Source organism: Drosophila mauritiana, chromosome 3R (genome assembly GCF_004382145.1).
Source record: "Drosophila mauritiana strain mau12 chromosome 3R, ASM438214v1, whole genome shotgun sequence".
Taxonomy (NCBI): domain Eukaryota; kingdom Metazoa; phylum Arthropoda; class Insecta; order Diptera; family Drosophilidae; genus Drosophila; species Drosophila mauritiana.
In genome coordinates this window covers 6,417,636-6,441,375 of record NC_046670.1, presented here as the reverse complement: position 1 = coordinate 6,441,375, position 23,740 = coordinate 6,417,636, and the positions used below count along the sequence as shown (strand labels likewise).

The 23,740-nt window shown below is 43.9% G+C and overlaps 2 protein-coding genes and 1 non-coding gene across 9 annotated transcripts; 1 reads left to right on the top strand and 2 right to left on the bottom strand.

Annotated features, from left to right (window-relative positions):
* The first annotated feature begins 8 nt into the window (after positions 1 to 8).
* On the top strand, positions 9 to 18,297 carry LOC117142455 (transcription intermediary factor 1-alpha). Of its 7 annotated transcripts, none has more exons than XM_033306434.1 (10): positions 9 to 925; positions 13,175 to 14,567; positions 14,877 to 14,960; positions 15,032 to 15,417; positions 15,523 to 15,652; positions 15,786 to 16,051; positions 16,111 to 16,285; positions 16,822 to 17,182; positions 17,297 to 17,420; positions 17,483 to 18,297. In XM_033306434.1, the coding sequence occupies exons 1-10, from the start codon at positions 725 to 727 to the stop codon at positions 17,744 to 17,746; spliced, it is 3,384 nt and encodes a 1,127-aa protein (XP_033162325.1). In that variant the 5' UTR covers positions 9 to 724; the 3' UTR covers positions 17,747 to 18,297. The 7 variants fall into 7 exon arrangements, with proteins under 7 accessions (XP_033162325.1, XP_033162327.1, XP_033162328.1 ...); XM_033306436.1 differs by having other exon boundaries at positions 10 to 925; positions 13,175 to 14,561; XM_033306437.1 differs by having other exon boundaries at positions 10 to 925; positions 13,175 to 14,561; positions 15,032 to 15,435; positions 16,846 to 17,182.
* Trnal-uaa lies at positions 11,626 to 11,709 on the bottom strand. The gene has a single exon. It is a non-coding gene; the product is annotated as a tRNA-Leu (tRNA).
* Positions 18,298 to 19,302: 1,005 nt separating the features above from the next.
* On the bottom strand, positions 19,303 to 23,676 carry LOC117142456 (meckelin). The gene is given in 7 exon segments (XM_033306439.1): positions 19,303 to 19,561; positions 19,618 to 19,781; positions 19,838 to 19,925; positions 20,231 to 20,399; positions 20,458 to 21,635; positions 21,704 to 22,662; positions 23,424 to 23,676. Coding segments are annotated over 7 exon segments (2,892 nt in total). The 3' UTR covers positions 19,303 to 19,480.
* Positions 23,677 to 23,740: the final 64 nt, after the last annotated feature.

Below are 23,740 nucleotides of genomic sequence, written 5' to 3'. Positions count from 1 at the left end.
AATCCAAAATGGCTGAACATTTTTTGTACAGAAGAAGCGTCCAACGAGAGCAAACGCCGTGAGACCGTGTGTTTTTGCAGCGACTTACGCCAATAAAACCGCACTAAAAGCGCGCTCGCAACGCGAATAAAGAATAGCAGCATCGTACGGACGAAATGCGGCACGAATCGCTGGAAAAATCGACGGCCAGACGGAAAAATAGCAGCGAAATTCGAGCGAACGTCGTGTATAAGTAAAACGAAAGTTGTGTCGCTCTGTGCGAAAGAGAGAGGGAGAACCCAATATTTTTGCAAGCCAGAAGTCGAAGGTGAAATTAAAATGCATTAGCCACCCAATTCAGGAGAAGTCAACTACGAACAAAACACGGATCTTTAATTAAAGAATCAGCGAAAAACCGTTTGTGAACATCCATACAACCAAATATCGTTGTTTTTGCCTGCTCTCCTGAAGTTCGCGTGTATTGGTGCGCGCGCTCTGTGTGTGTTTGTGTGTGCGTGCGTGTAAGCATTGGAATGGATTAACAACCCAACTAATTCCAAAACAATAATACCGCAACATAATCGCAATAGTCATGCCGTTCCAAGGCGACAGCTTTTAGGGAAACATTCGGTCGGTCGGTCGGTCAGTCAACCAAAAATCAGTTGCTATAATTAGCACGCCCACGTTTTAATTTCAACGATCGCCAGCAACCGCCTACGCGGTTAAATCGCAGGACTTCGCCAACATGGATATGGATTTGGAGCAGCTAAAAAACGACTTCCTGCCGCTTATCGCCGGGATCAAGCAGGAGCAGCTGGACGCCGTGCCCACGGATGCCCTGCCTCAGATGAGCACGCCCAACACGGCCAGCGGTGCGCCAACCACCTCGTCATTGAGCTCCTCTTCGCTGAGTCTGAGCAACCCCTGCGATAGTGCCGAGAAAAGGGTATGTTGCTAGTCCGTATCACGCGTTCGTTACCTATGAACTACCGCCAAGTTGAGGTTAGCAAAAGCCGCCCAATCACACGTGCTCTTGCGGCTGATAACAAACAGTCGACTCAATACACATAATCCCCTTTGTGTGCTCAGTGTAAACTTTTGTTTTGGTTGGATTTTGATGCGCTCGTGCTGCGTTCTCCTTATCAAGCGTTTCGAATCGAGTCTCGTGCAAAAAGCGTTTGTTATCTTTTTCCCAGGCCAAGGCAAACAAACGCCAGCGTATTCACACAACCAAACAAACAGCGGGCAATGCAAGTGTTGTTGTGTTTCACTTTCACGGCCCAGTCCGAGATCTTACAGTGAGAAAATCGGCGTGCAATTTGCTTTATTTTACAGTATAAATGTATACATAGTTTTCTATTAATTTAAAATTAATGAGTTAAAATTATACAGTTTTAATCTAGGAGATATCAATTAAGATGTGAGTAAGAAATGCGATGTTATCGAATGTTGAATAAACTTTAAAATTAGTGCTTTATGAAAAAGATTTAAGTTGTTATATAAAGAAATTGAAAATAATATACCAACTTAATGCAAGAATTTAATTTAAAAAAGTTAAAAATTAAACATTAATTATTAGCTTACTGATTGAGCAATTTTGTTTACTGTGTAGTGAGTTAGAGTCTCGTGTCGATGGTTCCCGATTCCCCTATGGGTGCGAGCAGAGCAAGCTGCTTCTGGGTTGTCGCTACCTCGCTTTCACTTATGTGGAAGAGCTAAGTCAAGATGGTCTCTCCTCTCTTGCAATTGCAGATCAGCTGCAACTTGCAACTGCCACTCTCCAGATGAGCGGCAAGAGAGTGTGTGTGGTTGTGTGTGTGGTCTCTACTGTTTTTTTTGCTCTCCGTCGTGCTTGAGCTGCTCTTTAAGCTACAGTGGAACCTAAGTAGATCTTCCCAGTGGAAAGCTCGGATATAATTTTCCTAAAAAATAAAAAAATACTAATAATATTTTAATTACTGTAATCTAAAGAGTTCTTGAACTGCTTTAACTCCTTTTTATTTATTTTCGTTGTATTACTTACTTACTGTACACCCAGATAAATTGCCCTATCTGACCTTCAAATATAATTTTGGGACATACACAATATGACTACCTTAATTTCAACGTAAATTGGTCAATTTTAAGTTTCTATAGATTTTATCACAACTACATCTAAATATATACATTTAACACTAACATTATGAATTAAAATCAACGGCTTGTGATTACAATAAAACGAAATTAATGTTTTTCCCAAATGATAACCGCTCTAGATGACACTAATTGGTCACGATATTATATTATGTGTGCTAAATAAAACAAACACGTTTTCATGTATGTAATTAAAAATTCAAGCTCTAACTTTCTATGCATGTGATACTTCTAGTTACGGAAGTCTGACTGTATGGAAGACCCAAACTTCTCCTGCAGCCGTGCAAATAAATGTTCGGCTAGAGTGGGCCTTTTCGAGTGGCCACTCTCTCCTGAACCCAACCAGGGATTGGGAATGACATGCACTCATTCAATCCGTCCCTCAATCATGCAAACGGTTGTGTTTGCTGCGGTCGTTGGGGGCACTCAAGACCCCCAGACTCCAGGCCCAGTCCCTAGCCCCCCGCCTGAATCCCCTCCAGATCACTTAATGCCCATTTCTGATGCGGGCAAACTATCAAGTGGAAAGTACTTCGCCAAGGCAAGGTGTGGAGTTCAGAATGGATGATGATGGGGATTTCAAAGGAATAGGTTTTAGATTTCAGATTCGTAATTCTGTTACAGATTTTCAAACATATTTTAAAGATACCTTTAAAAATGCAAAACAAGCTGACTTAAGAAACAGTGAAGCACGGAATGGTTAAATAATTAATATGAAGGTCAATGAATTATTTATGATCCAGTAAGAATAATACGATCCTTTAGATTTCCTTTAGATTTGAATGCTAATTCTTCTTTCAACAGCATTTTTTCCTTTTCATCCGAGTAAATTATTCTAATTTATGCATGACTTTACAAAACTAACTGTACCTACTCATGAATACATGGAATACATGATGTCGTTAAGTAACTTTTATGGGCGAAAAACAGAATACGAATTTCTCAATAAAGAGAGAAGACTTAAAATTCACGTCTAATTATTTTTCTATATATAGTAAACAATGAACTAGTAATTAATAAAGGTATTATAACAAGCTATTTACATAAAGATACCTCTTGTTATATTAAAGTCAAATGATTATTTATTTGATTTTAATTAAAAGCAGCTTTTATTCATTCATAACTACAAGGTCTGCTTTTGTGGAGACTTTCTTTTTTACCTTTATACTTCCGATTCGGTAAAACACTCAAAATCACTGAAGCTTAACTGAAAAGAGAAACCTATTCATTTGCTCCTGTCAAAATGGCGGCATTAAAAGTGACAGCTGATGGAGAAGTTGCCGCTGCCGGGCATCCATATGTCATCTCCAAAACACTGCACCTAAATGCATTTTCCTACCCTCCATGAGGCCATATTTAATACTCCCATAAATACGTATGTACGTACGCTTGTTGTACATACATATGCATGAAGTCATGTCTTTGTGTGTTACCCCATGCATGCGACAGGTTGTAATTAAATTGCTTGACATCGGAATAAATGAAAACCCAAAATCGTACGACGCCATTTTGTGTTAGATACCGACGAGACCCGAAACGAATTCTTAGAATCCGCCTTTAATGATGTACAATTAACTTTAATTTGATGAGAATATGCAAGCAAAGCAAAACGAGGAGAAGGCAAAGTGCCGATGGCCAGACGCCGGTGCTAGGAAACCCCAGCCCCCAAAATAAAAGTCGTTAAATGCACGAAAAAGTAAAGTTTCTAATTAACTTGATTACCCTGCAATAAGGGCGGGTAGATCTTGGAAAATGACTCTCTTTTCACTTTTCCCGAACTACCTGGCACTAATGCAGCCATAGGGATTTTGTAATGCTGGGATTTTATGGCACGTATAGTCAACCATCCCCTTGATTCTATTGAAGGCATTTAGGATTAGAAATAATACTCTATAGGTGCGTGTCAAGAACAAGGTAATTGTGTCAAAGCCAATGTGTGCATTACATATTTTCTCATTTAGTACGCTCAATGTGAAAATAGATATTCAACATATTTTAGAACAAGATAGGTCGCTTTAGTCTGTTCTCGATACTAGTGTTTGGTTTTCGAGTTTGGGAAATGTATCACTATCCCGAGATCTCTGCATATAAAGATATTGAAAAGGATTATATGTTTTACTGTCTTCTGTTCTTTGTACCTGTTATATACTTATAATCTAATATTAATGGCTTTTTAGTTATATTTAGAAGAAGAAGTTTATAACTCATTGTTAAGAAACGCCTAATTGGAACCAACCATGAAAACATGTTTTTTCTTAAATGTTAACAGCTGTATAACTTGAAAGGTGGTTCCATTTAGGGACGTCCTCCTGTTTATCCAAGATATACACATTTTAATTGCTTTTCCGGGCAGTCGGTGGGCGTAAGGCCGCCCTAATCCATCCATCGACGTCCAGTGCGTAATTAAAGTTGACTGCGACTGCGGGATCAGTGCGGATGGATGGAATCGGATTGGAACTGAAAAAGGGAATGGGAGTGGTGTAGTTGTAGGTGTAGATGTGGAGGTGGTGCTCGTTGGCAACATGTGTACGCTGGTCGCACTCCTGTGCGGGGATTAGGTGCTACACAGGACATAATCCGATCACAAAAAGCGGATTATAACGCACAGCAACAAAAATGGTGCAGTCGGGCGGCCGTGGCAAAGGGAAACCGAACTGACGCCACTTTAATAGTAGAGCGTTTCTGTCAGTGGAGGGGAAATGCAGAGGGCAAAGTTTTATAAGCTGCATAAGTCCTGAGAAGCGAGGCTGTCTGATTTCCTACCATCCTACGGCAACAGACAGCAGATGTAAGCAGATTTCTCAGCTGCGTCAGCTTGTTCAGCTGCCGCCTTGGCACGCCCCCAGATACGCCTACGCCCACGTCCCGGTACCATCCATATCGGTTATAATATTGCTATTCCTGCAACTGGCGTCACGATTTTCGGGCCCCCTGCTGGCTGGGAAGTCTTACCGGTTTGTGTATCTACATCAGCGGGGAGTCGCCATTTTGGAAAACACTCGTACTCTCGTAGTTCGTGCACACTCCATCCAATCCATATATATGTACATATTATGGTGTATACGTGTCTGCTGATGCCATGCCCTCCGGGAGCAGGAACAATTGCATCGGGCACAAAAAGAACCGCAAACCGCATCAGCAGCAGCAGCAGAAACAGCGGCTGTGACGGCTTTGGTAAGCTCCAGAGACCGAGGGCCACCGGCTCGTCGGACCAACGTAACCACAACGCCCTGCCCAGGCCACCGCCAATGCAACCCGACGCAACCCTCGACCGTCGTCTGCAGCAGCAGCAGCATCGCTGGGGTCCAAAATCCGGGGACCAGCCGACAGCTCAGTCCGTTCATTAGTTTGCGGTTTCCTGGTTTCGTTTCGGTTGGCTCCACGTCTTTTGGTCTCTTGGTCCCCCCCCCCAGTAAAAGATTTTCAATACTGAATTTATGCTCGCAACATGATTGGGAGTAGTAATTATTATACCTTCCGTTCTGCAACTAGTCAAGTTTTCCCAACCCAAACATTGAGTTTGAGCACGAAATAGTAAAACTCGCCACAGAGAATATCAAAACTCGTTTTCGTTCGGGACCAGAAAAGAAAATGGTGTTTTCTGAGAAGAAATACGGCGAAACTAATTAAGATAAGACTATCATAGTGGTTTGGGTTAGCCAATGCCAACCGTAGTCGAAGCCAAACAGCAACTCATAATGTTATCATCCGACTTTCGCCCGTTTAGCTCGTCTGTCCTTCAATTTTGTTTATATTTAATCTGCTTCTTGCTTTTAAAGTAAACATTTCATTCAGCAAACAGCTGTGTAAATATACTACAAATTGCCAATTTTCCATACAGCTCATTAGATGTTAAACAGATTATGATTAACTGATAGCCTTGAATTAGTATTATAGAGCATTGAACAGCTCCGCTATTAAGTTTCCTTTGATCAGGGAGGTTCGGTAACTATCTTCACCAAGGATCTAATCGATCAACCCATTTAACAAACGACCCTTGGCTGCCATTACAATCTCAATGAATCACTTTATTACTGCTCGTTGGATGTGTCATTCTCGGTTAGAAGTTCCACTTATCAAAGCCATTACCAATACCCTAAGTCCCAACGAAAGGGTCTGTCAGATGATGACAGTTCGGTGAAATAGCAATTTTATTTACGTCAACCCAGTCAACTTCCTTCGGTTAGGACCTGTAGTTCGCCAGTTGCGACAGCTTTTAATGGGTTCCATCGATTTTCTCATAAAATAAACCAAAACTTTTCTGTTCGTGCCATTTACGATTTCCATACAATTAAATCTTTACGACTGAAGCGATGTGGCTTGAGACATTCGAGCAAAGAAACCAAACCGAAGGATACAGAAGTATAATATTTAATGAGTTCCGTCATAAACAGCCCCTTTTATGGGAAGACCTTAAAATACAGATAGCTTTTCAAATTTTCCAAAAAATATATATATTCGAAATATATATTCTGGAAATACTTGAAATATTTCACTTGAAAAATTTGGATATATGGTGAATGTATATATAAGTATATAAAAGGAAATCCCGAGTGCCATCAGCCTTTTCCTAAATTATTATGTGTGTGTGTATGTGCGTATAATCATGGTTTTTATGAAACCATTTCTGCAGAAATTTATATTTATGTACAGTACACATACTTTTTTGGTGGCTTAAATTGCGTTATGAAATGTAATGTCGGGTCATTAGGGTTTGTCCATTAGGTGGGTTTCGGATGGTTCACCACCCAGTTCGTGTTCCTCCAACTCCTGTGCGGAAATTGCAGCGACGTTGGCCGGATATGCCCGCGATTAAACCGAATGGCCAATGGTCCAAAATGGCGAAGCTTCTCTCGCTTCCTCCGCCCTTTTCCATTGGTAGGAGATACGAATCGGATTTGAAGTGCTCCTAACGATTTGAAATTCGTATTTGGATTGGAATGCTTTTAATGCGTGTATGCGACTCTTCTCGCTGCGTCTGAATACTTACAATTTTATTTATTTATTTATGTTGAACTCGCGGATTGGGTTTGTTTATATGGACATCTGGCGGTGGCCTCGCCATTAATATTTATCAGCTGCTGCACCTTTCCCGGCTCTGCAGCTCGGTTCCCTTCCTCGATGGCGTCGCATAAATCGCAGCAACTTTGGCCCGACACGCCCCTCGTACGCCCCGATTTTCTCTGAACTCGCTTGGCTCACAAGTTCCAGGTACAATCAAGTTTTTCGCTTTTATTATGGGGAGTATAATATATTTTATACGGCTCTATCTGCCGCCGTCTTCTTTGCTCCCTTTTCCATCTTTTCTACCAATTTATGGCGGCCATTTTGGAGAGGTGGTGTCTTTGAAATTTTAGTTTATTGCAAAGTCTCATAAATATTTCAAGAGCAAGTTTCTTCGTCTTCATCGCTCCCGCTCGATATATAAACCTTGCAATTTTATATTAGTCTGCGAGGAAGCAGGGCATTTTATGAGGGGATGAAAGAGAAATGTATCATGAGGTTCATGGACTTTGATGTGCCAGTCTGTCACCTGAGTCCCACTGCTCGGTGAAAAAGTTATTTTGAGTGCTTTATGTATGTTCCATAAACACGATTGTTCACCGACTTGGCGGTGTGGCATTTATAGACCCAGTAAATTACGGCGGATTCATTTTATTCGATTACAAGTTGACCCTGATCCATTATTATCGGTATCATATTTGGATTCCCTAGTGCATTGTTCAAGCGCAAGGAATCTGGAATCTCGAATTTATGCACCCGCACCTACATATCTGGGAGGCATTTCCAATTTGATTACTTTGATCAGACCTAATGAACCGGCGACCATATCGATGGAGCATATCGAATGGATACGCCGTGCCCAAAACGAGTAACTGCGGCGAATGAACCTTGAATGGAAAGCGTAGCGAACTACAGGCAATTATTTTCCATTTGCGTAAATTATACATTTAAATTAGGTGTTGGCATATTTCCTTTAAAGGTACTTGTTGTTCTACCACTTTTAGTCACGTATTACGGGCAGTCTGAATGATGCATTGGAGATTAGCCATTGTCCAAAATGTGTGCCCAGCAGAAATCCAGAACGTAATTAATTTTCTGCTTTTGTTGTATCAAAGGATTTTCCCTGCTGTCCGAGAGTTCAAAGTACATGTACGCACACATACACGCCCGTGCCATCTGATGCCTGCCGTTTTGTGTTGTAAATTTGCAAAATAAACGAAATTGACGCAGGAGCAACAATAAACAAGTGATGGCCGGCCATCATCAACCGGCATACAGCCGTCTGAAATCCGAAGAAACTCCAAAAGGACCAGCATCATTGGGCTTCATCTCTATCTGAAATCGCCATTTAACCAGCAGGACGACAGACCTCCCATGATGCACGTCTCATATTGCACTGATTTATGGTCCGGTCAGTGGGCGGTGGGGTGCGTATGTGGCATGAGTTGGTTGCCAGTGGGGGGTGGGCAACCACCCAAAAGTGCAACACGAACGCTGCAACTGCACGTCGAACGACATCGACACACCCACCCACAGGCGCTCCAAAGAGACGGGCAGCATATTTTCAACTGTCCACAAATTGCATTTAAATAAAGCTTAATTAAATTTTAAGTCTACCTGAACTCTGAGTGACAAGGAATACCTTTTATGAGGCCAGAACCACAGAATGCCAACTGGTGGGGATATGGTGGAATCCAATTGCGGTGTTTTTTTACACATAGGGGTTACTACTTACTAGTCAAGTCAATGTCCATTTGTCCGTATGAACGTCCGTAAGAGCGATAAAAGCTAGATAGCTAGCTATTTAGTTTAAAAGTCAGTTATAAAGGTAGATAGATAGCTAGCTAGATAGATAGCTAGTTATATAGCTAGATATAAAGATCGTTAGCTAGTCAGATAGCTAGAATCAAAGCAGCGCAGATAGATATCTAACTAGATAGAAAAATAAAAATTCAGCTAGATATAGTAGTACCTAGATACATAGCTAGCTAAATATTTAGCTAGAAAGAAAGCAGCGCAAGTTGTTTGTTTCAGGAGTTAGTCACGATGTCTCTGACGCCCACAAGTCGCCCAAAGATGTCACGCCCACACTTTGAAAAAAGTTTTGAATTTTTTCATTTTATCATTTGTCTTGCCCATTTCTATCAATATGCCAAAAACATTTTCGCCACGCCTACAAACTGCAAAAACGCTGTCACGCCCACAGTTTTCAAAATGTTATAAACATTTTTTCGGCAATTTCAATGGATATCCGTGCGGTATGGGTGTTTGTGTGCGCTGGGTGTGGCATTGGCAAGAAAAAAAATTTTCAATTTAAAAATCTCCATTTTTGGCACTTGGTGAAAGTCACGGTGGGCGTGTCAATTTGCGTGATTATTTTCAAATATTTAGATCTTAAAGTTCTTTTATTACCTCTTTTACCACGAAATTACTGTTCAAAAAGCATTACTGAATTGCCATAGTTCCATCCGTTTTGGTTTTCAACTGTATCAGTAGGGTTTTAAATTAAATCTTTTCAGTTACCAATTAACAAGCTTTGTCCGTGCTGCTTATCTCCATCTAAACAAAACGATTCTGTCATTTATTAAAGTGTCAATCACGTTTTCCGATAGACTTTTAATCACCTGCTGCTTTTTAATCACCGGTTGTTTTTTTTTAACCCGACTATAGTGGAGTGCAACTATAGAGGATTCAGTGGATCTGATTTCGAGCTAGGAATGGGTTTTTCCTTCGGGAGTGCCTTCGCCATATCTAAAGATCTCCGGCCCTTGACACAGAAGGGGAATTCTTTCTGATGGAGGGCCGTGAAGAACTTAATGGAATTATGGCGGTCTCAGAAAATGGATTTTGAATGTGAAATGTGTCGAAAAGTTGTCAGTTTGGACTTTTAACCGATGCTGGTCTTGTGACAGCGTGAAACCTGTGGAAAAAAGAGAAAGGGGATTGTGTGCGAGTGAGAGGGCGTGTGGCGCGAACGGTGGCGAACTGCAGTTGTGGAACTTCTTTCATTTAATTTCAGCAACAAAGTTTTCTGTGTGACTAACGAGACTGAAACTTTTTCGAAAATATATTTGAAATTAAATTTGGCCAAAGCCTTTTAAAGCCCGTTGCCAAGCCAATCGAGAGATGGGTGGAAGTTTGCTGTGGAAAGCGGGGAAAACTTTTCACAATTTACTTTCATCAAAATTACATCAATCATAAATGCACTCATTCAGTCGTTGTCATGTCGCCATTCCATCAATTCCCATTTCTAGAGCTTCGTGCGGATGCTTTTGTGTGTTGTTGCCACAGTCTAGTTGCCATTTCTGTTGTAGTTGCTCTTGCTGGGCCATCCTTTCAACAATTTCTAATTGAAATTGATTTAGAGTTATTTTTGCCTTCGACTTTTTTCCCTCTGTTTGGGTTTAGCATCGTGCGAGCGTGCTGTTTTTCAATGTGCGTGGCAAACTAATGGTCTACGTGATTGGCGGCTTTTTGTATAATGGAGGAAAAATGCCAAAATATAATGGGTTTAAGATGAAACTTCGTTTCCTCTTATTTTCAAGGGAATCGCTTAAGCTATAAAGAGCTAGGCTTTTATAAGTATATCAACTATCTTTAAAGGTCTAAACAAATTTGGATTAACAGGATGTTGATATTAGAACCCAAACCCAAGTCGGCTTCATTTTCCATTTGAGCGACTTGCATGATTGAAAAATCTATTAATTCGCATTACTTGCAGAAACAGATTCTTTAAATTCTTGCCACATGTTGCCCGCCATTTATTCGGATGGGATGCTACGGACATAGACATATACACACATGTTTTAATGGCATATAAATATATGTACATACATACATATATGTACATGCATCGCTTTGTAGGTTCGGACCGAGAAAACAAGTTTGCTACCCGCTTCCAGTTGCGTCAAGTCATTGCGATGCGATGGAAACATGGGGGTAGCAGCTGGTTTTTCGCCACATTTATAATGGCCTGCTCTCTGGGCCAGTGCCGCGGGTCTTGGGCAACTCTAAGTGGGTTGCGCGGCACCGATCCGAACCGCCGAACACTATCCGAACATAGCCGATCCACATCCGATGCCAGACCGAACCGTGGCGAGAAGCTGGCGGGGATGGGGACAGGCCCATGATGAATGGCTTTCAAGTGGGACGCAGCCTTCTGAGCACCGAGACGCCTCCACGCCGACACGCCCTGCACACACAGCTCCACTGGCCAGCCGCCCACTTACTATGTACGCCAAAATTATAGTTGTGGGAGTACGAAAAGCAATAAAAGTATGAGTTTCAATGTATCACATATTTCACTTGTTTCATAGATTCAACGTTAGACAACCTTGTATATTCCGAAGCTCACTGTTTTGTACACATGTACACCTCCTTAAATTGTTAAGCGCGGATTATCAAGAAAGCGATCGAAAACTAGTTAGTCATCGGACAGATTGATTTAGTTCCATAACTACGCGACTTACTTATTTAGTCGCACCTGAAGACACTGTAAAAAAAACTTTTTGCCAGGTGTGGGGTTCGAACCCACGCTCTCTCACGAGAACCAGAGCTTAAATCTGGCGCCTTAGACCGCTCGGCCAACCTGGCTATGTGTTTTCCTTAATTCGAAGTACAGTATACACAGAAAGGAAATTAAATTGTATATTACTCAGTGCTTTTAACCTTTTGAACCCCGGTTTTTATGTGCTCAAAAAGTGTATAATGACTGTTTCCCTCCTAGACACTCAGTTCGCGTTGTGTATATGTATACTCTACAAGTTGGGTTAAACATATTACGCTAACCGCAACTGTGCTTGCCACAAAATGGATGTTTCTTGTATGATTTATGAGCGCCCGCCGAGTCGTTTCGAAAGTAGCGAAATGAGCTTGCTCTGGAGAAAACTGAGGCAGGCGAAACTTTCTTTCGGACGGAAGATGGATCGCCGGATCGACTCTATCCCCGACTGGGATCCATGTGCTAAAATAATGTGCACTGCACTTACACCCAGCCAGAATCCCCTTCGTTCACCATCCCCCGCCCCATCTATGCCGGCGTTGCAATGTCCGGAGTCGAGTCCGGATTTCGGTTCTCCTTCGGCCTGTCGTGGCGCATTCATCAATGTCCGTGGCGCTTCCGTTGGTATATGTATTCACTGTACTTTGTACACTGTGGGGCTGCATGTAAAACACTCGCACACCAATGCAACAATCTTTATCGAGCACAAACATAATCAATCAATTGGATTTATGTGCTCCAACTGAAGATAAAACTAATCAATCTTCGCCCAGCGACATTCGGAGACAGAGTGGGGGACGCCCGGCAGTGGAGGCCATGGGGAGACGTTGGTTACGCTTCGGAATCCCAGTTTACAGCTCCAGCTCCAGCATAGGGCACAATTTATTTTTCAGCCCCTCTCAAAAGTGGTTGCTATTAATTGTAAAGAAGTTTCGAGGCTGCGACGTTGAGAGTTGATCTTGGCCACTTGTGTTGAGTAAATGTAATTTCCGGTCTCAAAGTTCGAGTGCAGATAAGCCTCCTCTCAGCCGATAAGGTGAATGGCTTACATAACTCATTAAAACTAATTGATTAATCTTTCTTTAGACGCTTAAGGTAGTTGCTAGGTAGAACGTTTTTGCCAAGTTTGGAAATTCCACTCAAAAACTATATTAACTTACCGTACAATAATAAATTTAAATAATCGTCTCATACGTCAGAAGATTATATTTTGGGAATTACGCTCATAAATAGTTCGTCAGCGTTATCTTGGTGGAGAAAGATAAGATAAGATAGGGTCCCTATATTAAGCGCAGTGAAAGTACTGTCCTTCAATGGCCTTCTTTAATAGCTTAATAGACTGTAATATAAATTATCCGGGGTAGGCTTATCTAAAAATTAACTGTCGATTGAAGGACTACTTTGAATAGAGGTTTTTAAACATGTATTCATGATATGTTGCAGAAACAGGTAGTATATTAAAGTTAGTAAAAATGAATCATAAAACAAAAACTAAATTAAATTCACTTGAATGAAAACAGATTAGTAATGAATGCCTTTTCCTTATTTCTATTGCAGTCGGAGTCAAATTCTTCGGCATCAGCCAAGTTCACCCTTTTCAAGTGCGTTTACTGCGCTCAACTCCTCGGATCCAACGATCGACCCAAGCTGCTAGAATGCCTTCACGTGGCCTGTGCCCAGTGCGTGAGCACCAAGTTCTCAGAGCTGGACCGTTCCCTGCCACCATTGATCCATTGTCCGGTATGCGACAATGCGTCGCAGCAGGAGTTCATCGTGGACAACCAGTTCCTTATTGAGCAGTGCACCGCCGGAGACAGTGGCGATGGGGTCGGTCATCTGGGTCTGACTGGCGAGGGTCAGAAGAGCTCCGCTGCGGCGAGCATCCAATGCAGCAGCTGCTCCGATGGTGCGGTGGCCACGTCGTGGTGCGTTGACTGCTCTGAGTATATTTGCGACAGTTGTGTGCAGGCTCACCAGCGCCTGAAGATCACCAAGGACCACACGATCAAGCCCAAAGACGAGGCCAACAACGAGCAGCTGGCCGGAGCTGCCGGGGTGGACAAGCTGCACATGTGCCAGTTGCATCCGCAGGAGAAACTTTCGCTGTTTTGCGAGACCTGCGATAAGCTCACTTGTCGGGATTGCCAGTTGAGCGACCATCGGGATCACAAATATAAGTTTGCGCACGAGATTGCCACGGAATCACGACAGGCGCTGTCCACACTCGTTTCCGAAATCAACTACAAACGCTTCCTTCTCTCCTCGGCTACCAAGGTGATCGATGACCGCCAACAGCTGATCCACGACAAGAAGAAAGACCTCATCAAGGAGATCACAGCCATGGCGGTAAAGATCACAAATACGGTCAATACCCGAGGCAAGCAGCTAATCATGAGATTGAACGAGGTGTGCGACAGTAAACTCAAGGTGCTGGTGGAAAAGAAGGAGACGCTGCAGTTGCTGTCCGACAACACGGACCACTGCATCGATTTCATGCAAAACGCGTTGGAGAAGGGCAGTGATTTCGCCATCCTCTCGAGCAAAAAGTCTCTGGTGCGTCACCTGCAGAAGCTCAAGTGCCAACGGGCGGATATCCCAAATCCGGAAATCCCAGTGCGCATTCAGGTGCAGCTTAACCAGGTTTCCGATCTGCAGAAGGTAATCTCGCAGCTGGGCATCATCATCGTCGATGGCAAACCGTATCCGCCCACGGCCTCGCCCAACGGAACCCCTCAGCCACAGCACCCACCGCGCCAGCCTCCCAGCCCGAACATGGCCCCACCCCTGCGCCCTGGTCTTCCACCCGGAATGCCCGCTGGCCTCTCGCCGAACGGACCGCCCGTCAACTTCGGACCGCAGAACGGACCGCCGCTCTACAGCAATGCTGCCCAGCAGCAGTTCAACAATCTGTCCATGAGTCGCTCCTTTCCGGGTGACGGGTCAGGTAAGGGTATGAATGATTTTCATTTTTATTTATTTATTAATACAAAGCTAACTAGGGTATACAACTTTTGTTCTTTAAATATTAATGTAAATAATTTAATGGCCATTAAGACATGACAGATGTGATTGGTTTTTATAATAACAAAAAAAAGATCTCTAGGGAGTTTTAACTTTCGACGAAGTTTCTCGTTATTTCAATAATTTAGTAATATACCAACTGCACGAAGGAGCTAGCCTGCTTTCCCAAAAAGACGCTACCTCCTTCCAGACAGTGTGTAATGGACAGCTTTGTAATGGAATTTTGTCTGTGTTGCAGTTCGCTTCGGGGGAATGCCGCCAGTGGGCATGCAGCGACACGGACAACCGCACGTGAGCTCCTCCACACATCCGCAGAATATGGGTAAGTGCCAAAGGAGGACTCTGAGGTACCAGGCTAGGTGGAAAATTAATTTTCTGTTCGCGCAATTTCAGACATTAGCCTGCGGGGCCTACTGAACAACCAGGCGGCGCAGAGCCCGAATGCCCACATGGCATTTAATGGACCGCCCAGCTATCCGGGTGGGCCGCAAGGAGCACCGGCTCCGGCCCACCAAGCGATGGGCCCGCAGATGCGTCCGCATTTCATGCCCGGCCAGCAGGGTTTCTCGCAGGGCGGTGGACCAGGAGGCGGTCCGCGGGACGCCAACTTTATGAACAACAACGCGCGCTTCCAGTCGCAGTATCAGCGTATGGCCAACCACGCTCAGCAGGCAGCGGCTGCGGCGGCCATGGCCGGAGCGGCGGGGGGCGGAGGCGGCCAAATCCCTTCGCCGGGTGCACTGCAGCGACCCCCGATGATGTCCAATCCCATGCAGAATGTGAGTGCCATGCAGAATGTAAGTCTTTAATGTAGAACTTTCGTAATAGTTGGAGCGGATAACTAATCTTTCACTTTTATTTTCTTTTTTTTTTTTGGTCCACAGTCGTTGGGGTTTCATGGGAGCCAGGCTGGCTTTAATACCGGCCCACCGCAGACCTCCCCGCAGTTAGGCGGCGGCGGCATGCACAGCCTGGCCAAGTGGCACATCCCGCAATCCGCGCAACAGTCGAACAGTGAGTAATTGAATTAAACTCCTCTAACCCAATTGATTTACTGTATTTATGTAAATTCAAATTTGCTACAATTTACAAATGCTTTCGTCAAGATTTTCTCATTTCTCATCAATAATTTTGCGTTTAATTTTAGTGTGTTCGCAACAAGGTCCCCTTTTGCCTTTTGCGAATGGCCGCCAGACATCGGAAAATTTTAAAATCTCACTCAAATCTCCAAACACGCTCAAAAATAGCACCCCGCCCAGCCTGGGGGGCGGTGGTGCGGGTCACCAGGGCCACGGAAACGGCTCCTCCAGCGCCCAACTGAACGCAGCTGCTCTGGGATTGGGGCCAGCCGTTTCGATACTCTCAAACGTCACCTCGACGAATCCAAAGACGCCCAGTCCCAGCACCCATGAGGTGGGTCTATATATATTGTTGTTTTGAATACCATTCGCTAATCTCTTTCTTATCAACAGAACACTAAGGACTTCACCGAACCCATTGATAAGGTGCGAGATGACTCGATCAACGATCTGATTGCAACCATAGCCAAGCTCGACTCGAATGGAGTGCAGGTATTGCCGGAGGGTCGGACAAAGACCACCTCGCCGCAGGTGCACAGCTCGACGGATCTGTCCAACACACAGGAAGGTAAGTTCACTCACCGTGGTCCGCCTGCAAATGCTTCATGTGCGTGTGGCGTTGTAGTTGCCAAATCTCATTTTCGAGTCTTATCCAAACGGTGGAGGAAATCAATTTGTTTAAGTCCTTGAGTGCTTGTTACATACTTGTGTTCCAACCATCAGCCCTTATTCCGCTTTAGTTTTAGATGTTTTTGGTGAAGGTTGAATACTGATTTGTGTGGAGTCTTGTTTGTGGTTGGGAACGCTGCGGTGCATCATTACCATTAGTTTTGCTTGCTGGCTTACCAAATAAAATTCTAAAATTCTCATAACTTTGCTCTCTTTATTTCTATTTTCAAAATAAACTCGATTTCCAAATAAAATCCAAACGCGCGCCATAAACGAACGACACGAATAAATTACTAACAATTGAATCAATTCCAAACCAACACTCCAACACACTCAAACCAACTCGTATTAATCAACAACAACAATGCATACACGACACACCCACATGAACACACACCCGAACCATGAATGCGAACCAAAAACTAATCATATCAGTTAATAATAAAAACGAACAAAAAGATGATCCCAACGAGGACTGGTGCGCCGTCTGTCTGGATGGAGGCGAGCTGATGTGCTGCGACAAGTGTCCGAAGGTTTTCCACCAGAACTGTCACATCCCCGCGATCAGCTCGCTACCGGACGAGAGCGAGAGCTGGCAGTGCCTGCTGTGCGTCAACATCAAGGAGCTGACCAAGACGGAGGGAAGTGAAAAGAGCTCCTCCGGCGAGCTAAGCGCCCTCGAGCTCCGCATCCTGCAGCGCATCTGCCTAGAGTTGTACTGCCAGTACGAGCAGAGTCTCAACTTCCGGGAGCCGGAGTCGCCAGCCAATACATCCTACTACGAGATTGTTTCCAGGTAAATTATAGCGACAATTCTTTACATGATTTAGATTGTATCTATTGATTAAGAGTTTATTTGACACCAAATTATTTGGTATTATATATTATAATATTTAATTGTCCATTACAGTCCCATGTCACTAGATGTTATTCGCACCCGCCTGGATCCATCCAGTCCGAATCACTACAAGGACATTGCAGGCTTTGTGTCCGACGTGCGTTTAATATTCTCCAACACATACCTCTTTTACCAGGTGAGATCAATATTAATACAATCTGATTTGCCTTCTCTACTTATGCGCTAATTTTTGACTAGGAGGACACGAAAACTTACTCCAATGCCAAGTACTTGGAAAACTTCTTCGAGGAGCAGCTGGCAAAGTGGTTGCCGCAATTTGAGGGCACCAAGCCACAGGGTAAGCGAAATACCTCAAACTCGCCGGCGCTATTAGGTTTGAATGCAACTGGTTCGCCGTCGCCCATCGAGAACGGACGGAAGAGCTGCGGCTCGGCATCATTGGGTGACAGCGATGGTGCCTGCTTGCCGGCCAAGAGGGCGAGACGCTCGGCGCACGAATAGAACGAGCTAATGCCCGGCGGGAAGGGCACAGACGGGGAGCAGCCGGCGGAGACGGGACAAGAACGTCGCCAGGAAGAGCAGCAGCAACTGCCCGCGTTCCTAGAGGAGATAGACCTGGAGATGCCACAGCGGCCGCACAGCCTGGGCAGTAGTGTAATCCAAGAGAGCGCCGATTATGTTCTTCAGTTATTGCACGCGTACGCCGCAGCCTTTGGGCTGTAGATGCACATTTCCTTACTCCGCTAACGTATAGTTCGTTGTTTTCAATGACAAATCGATCCGTAGGCTTGCCCCCACAATCGTGAGACACACATACATCTAAGGAACTAGACCTAAAAATGCAGAGGTGCCCGATGAACTTTAGTGTCTGGAAATATTTAAAAACTCAGTTGTAAATAGTAAAACCAAGCCAGTCATTTGATATGATTTTATTTTTACGTACAATGGAATAAATTGAATCCCCTTGGGCGATTGAGAATTGAAATGAAATATGTTTAGCTACATTTTAAGTGTTGAATATCCATAAACATTGATATAAATATAACTATAAATATGTATACCTTTCTTTAGGGATCCACTAGAGATTAAAAGTAGGTGTAAGTGTTCAAGTTCGAGTGAAATTGTCATCCTTGTTTCACCGATTTGTGTTTGGGATGGAACCCGTTCTAACCAATCTTTGTTGGAATTGTATTTACTTTTGTGATAGCGAAAAACAATAAGATGAACAAATTACCGTTTATTAATATATATTATTATTACCATTAAATTAAACAATGTGGCAAAGTTCTACCATTATTTCGAATTTGACATGTACGATATTTATTGACTATTGACCGCTAACCATCCATCGGTAGAATCTAATTAGGACGCTCATGTGCAGCTCCCTAAGCTCCTAAGCTCACCCCAAAAAAACAGCATACATTCGTATACCACTTAAGAAGACACTTGAAATAAGTTAGCTGCATTCTAGCCCTCTAAGTTTCGCAGATGAATCAAACCCTTAAATTACGTGTAAGCAAATTCAATGTTTGAATATTGTACGTTTGACGTAGTAGCATACAGTAGGTGTAATCGATCGACGGGACACGACTTCCGCAAGCATAAGATGTACATAAATATTTCCGACAAAGAATCCACTTGTCATATATATTTATATAAATATATATGTATATCTTTAGCCGACCGTGTATGTAGTTTTTTATAATGCCGGATCGAAACTAAAATAAAACCAAATCAGCTAAGGTCGATATTTTCATAAATGTTTTCAATGCAAGACACAAAGATCAGACACGAACAGAATTAAAACTGGACAACTACAAGAATATATTACAATCGGACGCTAAAACGTCTGCTACTCCTAATGCCGCCACAATAGGGAATATATAGGGGCGCAAAATATTAATGAAATTATATAGCCATGCATAAATGTTTGTACGACGTGCTCGATTAGCGGACGTTGATGTGTGCTAGCTATCCTATTGCATAACACGAGAAAAGCTAAGTAGATCATGCAGGGCATCTGCTAATGTTTGTATGATAAATGTGAAACTATGAAATTATTTTATCTGTTTTAGCCGTAAGTTTTACGATAACTAAAGATTAACCACTGTATATGAATGTACTACTTACTATCGAGTGGATTATGAAATAATAAAAAACTTCCTGTAACGGCTCGCATATCATTTATATGGCAAAGAATCCGTCCTCTCGCAGATATTGCTCCTCGCTTTGGCGCTACAAGAGGAACCTCTCGTCGATGAGGGTCTTGCGGGAGATGTTCCGTCGCACCCAACGACGGAACAATTGGCGCAGTAGCTGAAATGGATTATTTATTAATTATTTTGTTAATCAGTTTTGAATTGTTGTCCTACTATATTTAAGGCACAAGCGCCAGCAGCTGCAATCAACAAATTAGAGGTCATCAGAAAGATCGACAGCACCAAGAGGAGTTCCAGGACAAATATGTGCAAATGGTTACCCAAGAGGAGAACGCGGGAGAAGCTGAACGAATCGTCTATGTAGAAGGTACCCCTGTCTGAAAATTTGAATGGATTTAATACATAACAGATAAACTTCGAATTAGGTACTCACTTTCCGTGATGTAGTTGTCTATTTCGCAGTTCAGCAATTGCTCCACAAACGACTTCTCCTTAATAATGTAATCCATGTCCTTGATGGCCTGTCACAAATATAAATATACCATCTTAAAATACACTGGGCTTACAAACAGCAAAACGAGTTGAGCTTTATTAGTTACTTGGTATTCTAGATCTTTATGATGCTAGAATCTGTATGCCTAGTCTTTAACGTCTACCTTTTTAAGATCTTCAGATCTCAGATCTTATACGGAAAAAAAGAGAGTGACACGGATGGATCGACTAGGCTAGTAATCATTATCAACCTGTTACATACTTTTCAACGAATCAATTATACACTATTACTTCACTAGAAATGTGTATAGCAACTAAATTAGTTTAAGCTCACATGGTCGATAAAGGCGCAGAAGAAGCGATTGACGCTGGCATACGCAATGGAGGTGCGTTCCATCTGCCCATCGATGCTCGGAACGATGTCCTTTTGGTAGAGCATGGTCTGCGAAAGGGTGCCGGTCAGACTGCGCTGGAAGGGAAGCAGCAGTCGCTCCAGGTAGATGCTATAGTAAAAACACTATGTTAATTATTATCCTCTTGGGAGTAGAATCAAAATCTTACTGAAGGTTTCTGGGAGGCAGGATGACGTACGCCTGCTTGTCCGAGTCCATTAGCAAACCCCGTCGCCCACACATGGTCTGGGTCCTCTGCAGCTGCAAAATCATCGAGGACATATCCGTATCGGAAAAGCCGTGCGGGGATCGTCCGTGGATGTAGTAACCAAATCCTGGCTCCGTCAGTGAGAACAGAGAGATGTTGGCCAGACTGCACAGGTCGATGAACTTCTGGAGGGGATTGGCTACAAATAGTTGGTGGCCTATTATCTGAAGTAGATATGTGAGCAGATAAGCTGCCGCTATTAGGCAGCAACGTAGGAAAATGTCACCCTTGGTAAACCTCTCCAGGAACTGATAGGCAGCGATGACCACAAATACCTGACCCAAGGTGGAGTACTTCTGGGTGACACTAAGGCGAATCCAGGCATTGGCCGTAAAGAGAACTCGCCAGGCGGAGACGCTGCTCTCGGCCACAAAGGTGCGCACGCTAGAGCAGAGAGAGGAGCTGTCCAGATTCAGGCGTTGTCCCTCACAGCTGCTCCGCGGCCTTTCCCAGTCTATGAGGAACAGTTCCAGCTGGCTGGAGCGCCACAGTTGGATGCCCAGAAAGAGGAACTGCAGCACAAAGGCGGTATAGAGTAGGATTTTCAGTAGGCGAGGATTGGAGGCCTGCAGCAGCAGGAGCAGCAGAGTAGTCGCCAGCAGAGCATATGCCACATTTCCGGCAAGCTGCAGAAGAAATTCCATAAGACTGCTCATCTGACAGAGGTCCGCCTTTCGCCTTCTCCTCAAATTCTGGAGACGCAAGACAGCAGCTGCAAAGGCCAGCAAAAGGAGCAGCGGCAGCGCCACCTCCATTATCAACCAATCTCAACCACGCTTAACTTGCTCGTAGCTAATCCTCAGGCTGAATGGGTACAGTTGGGAGAGCGATGTATTTCCCGATCCCATCTCTATGTGTCGGTATCGCAGGCGAATGAGTGGCAGACCCAATCTATCCGGCTGATCCTTATCCAGCGTATAACGAATTTCGATGTCCTCCACATATCGCAAGGAGTAATATTGCTGCAGCTTGTGGGCATCCTCGTAGCGCGGCATGGTCTGGTGAAGATGATTATCCCGCGGCGAGGCGGAGATCAGCTGGAAACGCTTCACCAACTGCCACTCCTCCGGCTGGGTTCGCTGAAGAGATAAAGAATTTATGGAACTGGGATTAACTTCTATCCAATTGAGTACACCACACTCCTCACCTGGTTTTCCGGCGTCAGGGTCTCAATGAGTACAGGTAACTGGTGAAGCAAATACTGCCAGTTGCTGCTGAAGTTTAGGAACACGGTGAGGAACTCGTCGTTGTGCCGCTGGTTGGCCAGGTCAATGAGACGCTCTAGGGTCAGCTTGCAGGATACCTCCGACTCACTCTTGGGTAGCGCCACTCGGAGGCTTGGCGCCTTCTGCTGGCACATGTTCAGCATCTCCGGATGAAAGGCACCCCACCGTTTGAGCCCGCCATCTAGGCCAAATGTGGTGCTAAAAAGTCGCAGCTCCTTACGATCCGGCAGCTGAAGCGTCTTCGAGAGCAGCTCCTTGGTAACCCGACCCTTCTTGTAGAACAGGAACGGCTGCAAGGATCGCACCTGCTCGCCGGAGTGAGCATACTTCATGACCACATCAGAGACCTGGGTAAGCAGGAAGGCGCTGCAGGGTGAGTGCTTTTCCAGGGAGAAGTGCGAGAGCACGCACAGATTGGCCAGCTGCTGGCAGGCGGTGTCGTTACGCAGCGTCAGGCAGAAGAAGGCCACGAACTTGAGCTCACCAAAGCGGCTGGGTACACTGGAATCCGGTGTGGTAGTGGCCTGCCAGAAGGCGTTGTAGTGCACATACGGTCGGAGCAGGGTGCTAGCCAAGCAGAAGTCCTGATACCGGAAATTGTGCGTCATATCGCAGGAATGGCAGTCTCCCGCTCTGCTCATCGGATTTGTCTGGGTCAGTATGATGCCGGAAATGAGTGGATGCACTGGCAACTGGCTGGCAAAGGCCGCCGTGGAGTTCAGATACCGATAGCTGCACTGGTTGGTAGGTCGGGGCTGGGGTAGCCACACCGAAGAGCAATTGTCGCTCCTGTCCGGAGTGCAAATCTCATCGCAGGTGGGCCACGTCTTGCCGCGCTCAAAGATCGACAGATGACCAGCCGGGCACTTGCAGGTGAATTCTGGGAGGGCAATAAACAAGTAACATAAAAAACTTTTTTCTAGCCATACTAATGCATATCCTATATACATAGATCTATCATATGATCAAAGATTGAAAAGGTACGTAAACTAATCTTTTCATTTTGTCACAATTGTCAATCGTTTTAAGGGATTATTTATAAAAGCAGTATACAACTTTCAAATCAATTCAAATTGAAATTAAAAATGTTATACTGTTTTATATATATACCCCTAAAAAGATTCAAAATTGTAACAATTTGGTTAGTTTTTTTACACTTTCAGTAAAAATATACATGATTACAAATACTTCTACTTTACTTATTAAATCAAACAACCAAAAATCCTTAAATTAATCTTAAAAGAATACCAATAGTTTCATTCGTATTAGTTCGTAAAGGAAGCAATATTTAACTTAATATTAAAAATTGTTTGTTTATAGTATATAACAATTTCTCTTCAAGTGTGAAGTTTGCAAACTGTGCTAAGTGACGAATATTGATGTGAATAAATCTTGAGTATTCGAGGTCAGTGACCCATAAAAAATTTATATATCGCAAAAAAGCCTTGTCGCTTTCAAAGAAGATTTAAAACTCGTTTAAAGACAATACCTTAAACCAATAAAAAGTTTAAATAACCTAATTGGTATATATAACAGCTCTTTTGCAGGTGGAAATTAATATTTTTCCTTGAGTAGCATGCAGGTCCTTGCCCCTTCACTTGACACCCCTTTGGGTTCTGTTTGATCAATACTACCACTCACTGTCGGGTTGCAGTTTTCCTTGAACCCCATCTCCGCCGGCGACCTCATTGCAGGGCACACAGTCGAATAGGTTGAGGTTGTAGAACTCGTTCTTGAGGCACTGCGTCGGATTCTGGAAGCGAAAAGTGTGCGGCGTAGGCACCTGCGAGGGATTAGTGGTCGCGGTGTTCAGCGAGCAGATGGTCACTGGAATCCAGAAAAGAGCACAACACCAGTTGATAGTCCGGGAGAAGCACCTCATCCTCATCCTCATCCTGTTCTGATTTCAGGAGTCGCTGCTCGCTCTTCAATATTCGAAAGGGTACTGAATTCCCTGG

Coding starts and splice junctions, on each gene's coding strand:
- LOC117142455 (XM_033306431.1), top strand. CDS start 725: ATGGATATGGATTTGGAGCAGCTAAAAAACGACTTCCTGCCGCTTATC. Junction 14,568..14,876: donor GGGTGACGGGTCAGGTAAGG/GTATGAATGATT, acceptor TCTGTGTTGCAG/TTCGCTTCGGGGGAATGCCG. Junction 15,436..15,522: donor ATGTGAGTGCCATGCAGAAT/GTAAGTCTTTAA, acceptor TTTGGTCCACAG/TCGTTGGGGTTTCATGGGAG.